Source organism: Borostomias antarcticus (assembly GCF_949987555.1).
Source record: "Borostomias antarcticus genome assembly, chromosome: 4".
Classification (NCBI taxonomy): Eukaryota; Metazoa; Chordata; class Actinopteri; order Stomiiformes; family Stomiidae; genus Borostomias; species Borostomias antarcticus.
The window spans coordinates 12,525,270-12,535,269 of NC_140237.1; the positions used below are offsets into that span (position 1 = coordinate 12,525,270).

Below are 10,000 nucleotides of genomic sequence, written 5' to 3' on the forward strand. Positions count from 1 at the left end.
CTCTCACCCTCCCGCTGGAGGACAGGAGAGGGGCCACTTGGACCATAATCACCAAAAATAACACGGGCCCTCTAAAGACCCCAGCACCCTGCCGGCCTGTGAACAGAGTCCCACAACAAGCACCTCCTTCAGAACCAGTACCGATCACCAGCAACAAGCACCTCCTTCAGAACCAGTACCCCCTCACCAGCAACAAGCACCTCCTTCAGAACCAGTACCGATCACCAGCAACAAACACCTCCTTCAGAACCAGTACCCCCTCACCAGCAACAAGCACCTCCTTCAGAACCAGTACCCCCTCACCAGCAACAAGCACCTCCTTCAGAACCAGTACCGATCACCAGCAACAAGCACCTCCTTCAGAACCAGTACCCCCTCACCAGCAACAAGCACCTCCTTCAGAACCAGTACCGATCACCAGCAACAAGCACCTCCTTCAGAACCAGTACCCCCTCACCAGCAACAAGCACCTCCTTCAGAACCAGTTCCGATCACCAGCAACAAGCACCTCCTTCAGAACCAGTACCCCCTCACCAGCAACAAGCACCTCCTTCAGAACCAGTACCCCCTCACCAGCAACAAGCACCTCCTTCAGAACCAGTACCGATCACCAGCAACAAGCACCTCCTTCAGAACCAGTACCCCCTCACCAGCAACAAGCACCTCCTTCAGAACCAGTACCCCCTCACCAGCAACAAGCACCTCCTTCAGAACCAGTACCCCCTCACCAGCAACAAGCACCTCCTTCAGAACCAGTACCCCCTCACCAGCAACAAGCACCTCCTTCAGAACCAGTACCGATCACCAGCAACAAGCGCCTCCTTCAGAACCAGTACCCCCTCACCAGCAACAAGCACCTCCTTCAGAACCAGTACCCCCTCACCAGCAACAAGCACCTCCTTCAGAACCAGTACCCCCTCACCAGCAACAAGCACCTCCTTCAGAACCAGTACCCCCTCACCAGCAACAAGCACCTCCTTCAGAACCAGTACCCCCTCACCAGCAACAAGCACCTCCTTCAGAACCAGTACCGATCACCAGCAACAAGCACCTCCTTCAGAACCAGTACCCCCTCACCAGCAACAAGCACCTCCTTCAGAACCAGTACCCCCTCACCAGCAACAAGTACCTCCTTCAGAACCAGTAGCCCCTCACCAGCAACAAGCACCTCCTTCAGAACCAGTACCGATCACCAGCAACAAGCTCCTCCTTCAGAACCAGTACCCCCTCACCAGCAACAAGCACCTCCTTCAGAACCAGTACAGATCACCAGCAACAAGCACCTCCTTCAGAACCAGTACCCCCTCACCAGCAACAAGCACCTCCTTCAGAACCAGTACCCCCTCACCAGCAACAAGCACCTCCTTCAGAACCAGTACCCCCTCACCAGCAACAAGCACCTCCTTCAGAACCAGTACCCCCTCACCAGCAACAAGCACCTCCTTCAGAACCAGTACCGATCACCAGCAACAAGCGCAGCTTGTTTTGAATCATGTTGATATTCAACTGACTCAATGCCAGAAAGCTGGGAGAGGAGGAGCGTCCCTGCTGGGAGAGGAACATAATGTGGATGCTTTTCTGATGTCTACCCAAGAACATAATGTTGATTGTTTTCTGATGTCTACCCAAACCATTACAATTTACTTTACAGTTTACATGTTTCAAAACCTATTAGACTAAGACCTACTAACCTATTAGACTAAGACCTACTAACCTATTAGACTAAGACCTACTAACCTATTAGACTAAGACCTACTAACCTATTAGACTAAGACCTACTAACCTATTAGACTCTTGAATCTAAAACATCTTGAATCTTGCTCTCTGTCCTCTAGTATGAATGAGGAGGACATTATAATCTCAAAAGTGTCTCACTGAGGGAAAAATGAACATCTGACCTCCCATACAACTTAGAATTTGTCACTCTCCTTTGTGTGTGTGTGTGTGTGTGTGTGTGTGTGTGTGTGTGTGTGTGTGTGTGTGTGTGTGTGTGTGTGTCTTCAATCCACTGGCCCCAGCTGAACGGAGGGCAGTGGCCCCAGCTATTGATTTCTCTAACGACCAGGGGACCAGCTCATTGTGAGGGGAGGTTTTCAGGAGCCCCTCGTCTCCTTCCTCCTCCCTGTTTACCTTTAGTGCCTTAACGAATCGGCCTGATAGGCAGCTGTGTTTTCAAAAGGCTTACACGCCACAGGTTTCTGTGGAGACCATGGGCCCGCTTTCATTGTCGGATTACAGCAAATCCATCAACCCCAGATAGGATTCCTCAAACGGGGAATTCCTCAAGAACTGGTTGCTTTTTTGTGAGGGCTGTCTGATTTTATTTGGATTAGCAAACAAAATCTAAAACCCAGTCGCCTTTTCTTAATTTTAAATGGATTATACTCCCATAATATCATGAGTGTTTTTTCAAAAGTATGAGCAGAATCATTTTGACCGCAGGCTAGCTTTTCACGTTTCTGAACCCTATCTAAGTGACTGGTGATGTCAGAGAGCAGGAATCACAGCCTGGTGATTGGCTCTATTCCTCCTTCTTCTACACAGCGACGGCCGCATGACAAATGAACAAACTCCTGCAAGCTTCTGCCAAATAAGCCTCCATCTTTCTCCCCCCTGTCCCTCACTCCCTCCCCCTTAGTTTAGTGACAGCGGTCATGTCTGCGTTTGGCCCTTTTGATAAGGCCCTTTCATCCTGTTTGCATTGATTACAGGCTGACGAGTCGCTGTGATACACCCAGCGGCCCCTATTTACCCCCCCCCCCCCCCCCGGCGTGGCCCCCACACCGCACACTGGGCCCATTGTGGCCAGGAATGCGCCTCCTTTCAGAGCTGAGCCGCCTGTGAAAGCATGTGAATAATCCGGAGAGAGCGGGCGCTGCACAACGCCTCGCACGGCCAGACGACCAACCGCCCGCCATGGAAATAAGGCCCTCGTTCTCCGCTACACTAAGAGGGGAGAACGCCTGGCCAATGGGATGGGAACGCCTGGCCAATGGGATGGGAAAGCCTGGCCAATGGGATGGGAACGCCTGGCCAATGGGATGATAGATTGAGAGAGATGGAGGGTGGATGGATAGACAGAGGAGTGGATAGATGCACAGAGGAAAAAAAGTGGTTTGTCTCCATTGACTTGTGTGCAGGGGAGGATGAGGGGGGAGGATGAGGGGGGAGGGGGGATGATGAGGGGGGAGGGTGAGGGGGGAGGGTGAGGGGGGAAGGTGAGGGGGGAGGGGGAGAGGGGAGGATGAGGGGGGAAGGTGAGGGGGGAGGGGGAGAGGGGAGGATGAGGGGGGAAGGTGAGGGGGGAAGGTGAGGGGGGAGGATGAGGGGGGAGGGTGAGGTGGGAGGATGAGGGGGGAGGGGGGAGGATGAGGGTGGAGGGATCGGGGGGCTCTCTAATGTAAACAAAGTAGAGAGAGAGTGTGTGTTTTGCTGTAGAAACACGGTATCTCTCTCCCAAAATCCCTTACTGGTCCTGTGAAATGAACAGTGATAGATATAGCGTGGCTTAGCCTAGCCCTGCCATGTTGTCAAGGCTAAGGTCTCCAGAAGAGGGGGGGGGGCTCTTGTTTCCGGAAGTATCCATTCAGAGGTGCCAGTAGTAGCTGGATCCAGTTTATTGGCTGCAAGACTGTGGTTTGGGTCACAGGGGTTTGTCTGAGTAGAGAGCGTAATTTCGAAGGCAGAACAAATGGGATTCGCATCTTTCGCAGCCACTAAAACCATTGAAAATAGACATCTGTTATATTTTTGGGGGGCCTGGTGCTGTGGAGGCCCAGGTATATGCTGTGGGAATCCACGGGTAAGCCAAGAGACAGGGGCGAAGAGAACCGATCATCACTCTGCAAAGAATTAAAACCACCTCTACAAACAGCCCCAGTGTGTGAGTAGTGCCCCGGGGTGGGACTCGCAGCGTCTGGGGTTCCAGTGTAAATAAACAGTGCAGAGGTCTGCAAGGGTGGAGGCCCTCCCTGAGCCCCCCCTGATCCCAGAGGTGAAGCCCTGTCCTTTGTTGCTTCCTAATCCAGGCCACTCTCTATTGAGGGGGACAAAAAGTGTGTGTGTGTGTGTGTGTGTGTGTGTGTGTGTGCGTGTGCGTGTGCGTGTGCGTGTGCGTGTGCGTGTGTGTGTGGCTCAGATGGGTCTCAGCCTCTCGACACTGCCAGCACCCAGATAAGCACATCCTCACTCTGGACCTACACACAGCTTAAACTCCAGCATTGACCCACAACCTACAAACAACCACAAACATAGTTTAGCATCCTTGCTGGAAGCATCAGTAATAGTGCGTCTATATTCTTACCTACTTACTCCTATTTGCTCCATGCAGAGCATAAAAACAACAAACCTTAACCATGCTGGATGGTCGTGGCAATATTTTTGCACCTTCCCCTACGGCCGGCCCATCATCAGCTCAACCGCCCTCAGCTCCTTTCGACTTTTATGATAATCTTAATTAAGACTACATTATTACTCTGATTAATTGATTGAGGCGTGGCATGCATAGCAGGACTATTCAGAGATGTTCTTTCCTTTTTCAGCTAAACTGCCATGTCCAGTCTCAGCCATGGTGGTGGTTCTAGGCTGGATGCGGTTTATTGACTGGGGTTTGTATGAGGGTTGATTTCATAGCTGCCATCCCATAATTGATGGCCGCCCTTTGGCCCAGTTTCTCTGCATTATTTACTCTCTCAGCAGGGTGTTTTGTTCAAGGCATCAACTATCCCACGTGGGCTGGTCCAAAGTTTACAACTAGGTGACCAATGAGAAGGGTTTTTTTCTCTCCTCCTGGAGCAGATGACCCTGCGAGCCTCCCTGAGCACCACCATCTAACCATGTCCTCCCTGAGCACCGCCATCTCACCATGTCCTCCCTGAGCACCACCATCTCACCATGTCCTCCCTGAGCACCACCATCTAACCATGTCCTCCCTGAGCACCACCATCTAACCATGTCCTCCCTGAGCACCACCATCTAACCATGTCCTCCCTGAGCACCACCATCTAACCATGTCCTCCCTGAGCACCACCATCTAACCATGTCCTCCCTGAGCACCACCATCTAACCATGTCCTCCCTGAGCACCACCATGTCCTCCCTGAGCACCACCATGTCCTCCCTGAGCACCACCATGTCCTCCCTGAGCACCACCATCTAACCATGTCCTCCCTGAGCACCACCATGTCCTCCCTGAGCACCACCATCTCACCATGTCCAGTTAACGTGCTGCTAACTCAGGCTGCGTTGAGGTTGATCAAAATAATGCTATTCCATGTATAATTACAACCTACACTTGTAACGTTAACTTTCACCATTTTTGCTGGTTGGATTTTCAGACATAAATCAGACATTTTTTTCAAATTAATTCACCACTGATAAATTCAACACTACCTTCAGTGGAAAAGTGTTAATCTTGTAAGTTGATTATAAATGTGTTACCATGAGTGCTTAAGGAGTAATAACATAAAAAATAGACATGGATTCAATGTCTTGGATCTTTCCTTGAAAAATAAATAAATAAATAATTATATTTATATAATTTATATAAATAATTATAATTTATAATTTATATAAATATAAATATATTTATATTTATATATAATGTAGTGATGCCAATAGTGATGCCATATATATATATATATGAATAATGTAGTGATGCCAAATAGACAAAACAAGTTCAGTAACATAGAAGATATAAACTTAGATGCTAAATCATTACCCCTTTCAAAGCAAACTTGCTTGTATAACATATTTACATAACTATTATGTCACGCAGAACATTATCTCAAATAGGTGATAGTGTACAAGGTCTAGCCTATATCTTTTAAACATGGACAGAAATGTGTATAATTGTTACAAATGTTTGAAAACCTCAACTGAAAAAAACGAATGCAAAAGCAAATGAAGACAAAAACAGTTGGCTGCAATGAGCCAATGTTAGAACGAGGTAAATGCTTTGTTTTGTGGTAATACAAATGTATTCGTGGCGGAGGGGGGAATCAAACTGATATTTAGCCCCTACTAGCTTTTTTTCATCCTTTTGTTTTATGCAAGGCTCTTTTTTACCACATGGTAGTGACAGATTGTTTGAGCTGGAAGGAAAAGCCATTCGAAGCTAATTAAGCAGCCATTCCAGGCACTATTCGCAGGCAGGAGGGAGAGAAGCACAGGCATTTGTCAGCGCTGAGCCCCTCGTGGTTTTGATTGACAACATGGGATACTGACTGACAGCCTTTGCTATCCTGGACCAATTGTAGGCGAGAGGGTAACACAGCTGTGCTACCATTGGATAACAAGCAGTGAAGGGGAAGCGAAGCCCCACGTGGGGCAGGGTATAGTGAGCAACACGTGATATGTTGATTTCCTCGGGCGCAGACATGTTGTACCTTCAGTTGCTGATATGAAAGCTTTTGTTGATACTTGATGGCTCGTTAAAAATATAGGTCAGTCAAATAATATTGATTATGTACATTTACATTTGGAAGGCTATTCTTTATGCTAACTGATAAATCTTTCATTGTTCTTATGACTAAATATTCATCATATAGATATTGTAGTTGCACAGACAAGAATAGGCTATAGACCTATATAGACTCAACCAATTAACAGATGTGAATGTGAATTTTACAAGATCTTTGTAGTCTAAACCAGGAAGGCCAGTGTATTAGTCTATTGCGTTAATTCTGTTAAAGCTGCCACAAACCCACAATAATAGTTAATATATCAATGACTAACAATCAAACAATATTATACAGATATATGGGAATAATTACCCTCCCCTTGTATATAACAAGTTGTTTGTCTGTTGAATACATGGTTGAATGCCAGTTCAGATCCAAAATGGCGAACATATGAGGTCATATATCACTGTCCAATCGGAGCACAAGGGTATTATACACCCCACGTGGGGACAACCCTATCCGATTGGCCAGTGTAGATAAACTCTTTCGGATAATCTGATTGGCTTGTGAGGAGCCCTCTCGCGGCAGTCGAGTCCTCGTGTCAGTGCGCAGTCTGTGTGTGGTACAGCAAGCGGTGGAGAAACTGGGTGAAGCGAATGCAAGCAATTGGTACGTTTTACAACGTCCAACTTTTCTACGTTTTAACAGTTTTTAACTCAAAATATTGTCTTTGGACTTACTGGGAAATTCTTCGACAGTTGCTTGACCCCAAAAAGGCTTTCTTGGAAGTTTTATTCGGCCAACAACTCGTCCTAATCGACGGGTTTCCGACGTCCGATCGGAAAGGCATTCTCGAGGCAGGTCGTGCGGCGCCTTGCGATCAGCAGAGTTTCAAAGGGCTCGTCTGGGACAAGAGGGACAAGGGCTCCATGTAACCAGCGAAGGCTTTTCGACCACATCGTCTTTCTCTGAGGAAGGTCACGAGCCGAGGATTTGATCGAGAGAGGAAATATTGCCGTCGTAGTGGAGAAGCGTGGAATCAATCGAGACAAAGGTAAAAAGCAGAAGACAAGAGCCGCTAACAAGACGGGCGGTGTGGCTGTATCATGGGTTGCCACAGTTTTTCCCTTTTTTGTATTGCTGATTCTGCTTAGGCTACAGACTTTCGCAACAAAGCTCCGTCTATTCTCTGTTTATGCGAGTGAGCGATGGCGTTCAACAAATCGCTACATTTGTTACGGAAGCAAATTATAGGCTTGTAGCCGAACGTTTGATACATTGTTACATTTCTGTTGGATTGGCAAATTGTAACCTTCATTCCACCGTGCAGCGTATTATCGCCCTAGCGCGAAGACAACAACTAGCCTACCTGTCAGGCAAACGCATTTCCCAACATAATGCTAAATATTTGGATCTGGATTGGGGGCATAACGTGAAATGTAGCCTATGCGCCTTTATAGAAAGATGGGATATTATCATAACAACGTTTTATTCAGATTTTCAGCGTGTGCGCTATTCTGTCCAGGTCAATTAGGCAAGATTATTACTCAGCCAAATATATCAGACTAATATCCGTGTTTTGTTATGTTTCGTTTGTTTGTGATGGTAAAGGATAAGAAGCGAGAAGGCGACAATAACCAGGAGCTCCGGGAAGTGTGCTCTCCATCTCGCGGACTCGGCTTTGTCCGACTGCTTGTGTTGTACAGGGAGGGGTAGCGGACTACCGCACATACACTCGGATTACTGAAATACCCCCCAATTCCCCACTGAAAAAGGATACATACAAGATGTATCCACAGGGCCGGCATCCGGTAAGTAGCCTACCTCTTGTGATAACAGTAGACTATTTGTAAATCATATGCAAATGAGGCGCCTGGAAAGTAATTAGCTTGTCAGGCGTGATCCCGTGATCTACGGCACCTTACTATCCATGGTTCACACGTCGAGCAGAGCCGCTGTAGGACCAGGGAGTCGACTGAGTACAAACTGAAAGCAAACACCTATTCACGCCTTCTGGATATTGTTTACGGCGAAATACTATAGCCCGAGCACAATGGAGAGAGATTGTGCTTGCGCAAATGATTCCCCCCCGTCATAAAGTATGACTGTAAAATGACTCTTGAGCAGTTCCCTTTCAAGCAGTATAGCGGATGTTGTAACCGTCTAATGCGCAGCATGCATGGGATTGTTCCAGCGCAGGTTGTGGTCCCCCCGCCCCCCTCCCCGCCACCTCTTTGAGGACGGATGCAATGACCCGCCTCTGTCATCGCGCTCTGTTGAGTGATAGCGGTTCTTCCTCCATTATAAAAGCCGCCGCCAGGCAGGGCTCGAGGGAACGCTTGGCCGTCCACCATTCAGCCAGAGAGGAAATCAGTTTAACACGGAGAGAGACATGGAGAGAAGGGCGAAAAATGACGCTGCTTTAGTGATTATGTGACTCTAGGCCTAGACAGGGCATAGGTGTTGTGATGGGTGTGGTCTTATTCCCATTTTGTAGTATTGATGTCCACATTGCGTTTCTTTAGGCACCTCATCAACCAGGGCAGCCTGGCTTCAAGTTTACCGTGGCAGAGTCGTGTGACAGGATTAAAGACGAGTTTCAGTTCCTGCAAGCCCAATATCACAGGTAATGACATGACAGTGCATTGTGGGATGTGTGTGGTGGTCTATTGTCTATAGCTTGTTATCTGTGTCATTTCAACACTATGGCATTCTATTTATTTTGGAAAGCACGGTAGGGGCAAATTAAATGCCATTATTTAACTACATGTAATTCATCCCTCCTGTAGTTTGAAAGTGGAGTATGACAAACTGGCCAACGAGAAGACTGAGATGCAGCGTCACTACGTCATGGTAAGAGAAACGACCCTTAATAAACATTCACACCTGACTCCAGTGGGGTTTTTGTGTTTACGGGGCAAATCTACAGATTAAGCATCAACAGTGTTTGCCAGTGCAATTCAAGGTCTATTCAGGACTGTTGACTCATTTGTGTGTTGGGATTGGACAGGAGGACTGGTCATTTGTGTGTTGTGATTGGTCAGGAGGACTGGTCTGAGCAGCTGGGTTGATTGGGGGATGTTTGTCAGTGTGTTTGGAGACGGTGGGGGGGGGGGGTCAAATGTCCAGCCGTTGATTGCGAGGTGTGGCGAGAGCCCTGCTCTGGAGGAGGGAGGAAGGCTCATACTGGCTCCAGGGTCCAATTTATGACCCCACCCACCCCCTCACACACGCCCCTTCCCCTGACCCCCTGGAGGTTAATGACTGGCCCACTGGCTTTGTGTTTGAATCAGATTTAGGGCAGTTTCCCCCCTCCCAGGGTGAGCTATAGGGCCTTCTGACCTCTGACCCACACAGAACCTTCATTCAGAGCAGGGTGTGGGGTCACGCTCAGCACAGGTGTGTCCACATGCACAGGGAGGACATTTCTCTGTGAGGCTGAGGTGTCACATTTTAATTCAATGTCACCAACCCTAATTCAACTTGACAACTACCTAACACCATGGAGAATGTTTTTTTTATAGTTCAGAGTGAACACAGTGATCAAATAGCCAATCTGAGTAATCTGCGCCACGGTGTTTACTGTCAAACCGCAACATT

The 10,000-nt window shown here is 48.0% G+C and overlaps 1 protein-coding gene across 1 annotated transcript in view; it reads left to right on the top strand.

Moving 5' to 3' along the window:
- The first annotated feature begins 7,027 nt into the window (after window positions 1-7,027).
- tle3b (TLE family member 3, transcriptional corepressor b) overlaps window positions 7,028-10,000 on the top strand; it is a 42,401-nt gene continuing 39,428 nt past the window's right edge. Inside the window, exons 1-4 of the mRNA XM_084436940.1 lie at window positions 7,028-7,454; window positions 8,012-8,211; window positions 8,926-9,026; window positions 9,190-9,253. Of these exons, the coding sequence (XP_084293066.1) occupies window positions 8,188-8,211; window positions 8,926-9,026; window positions 9,190-9,253 (189 nt within the window). The 5' untranslated portion in view covers window positions 7,028-7,454; window positions 8,012-8,187. The remainder of the gene's footprint in view (window positions 7,455-8,011; window positions 8,212-8,925; window positions 9,027-9,189; window positions 9,254-10,000) is intronic.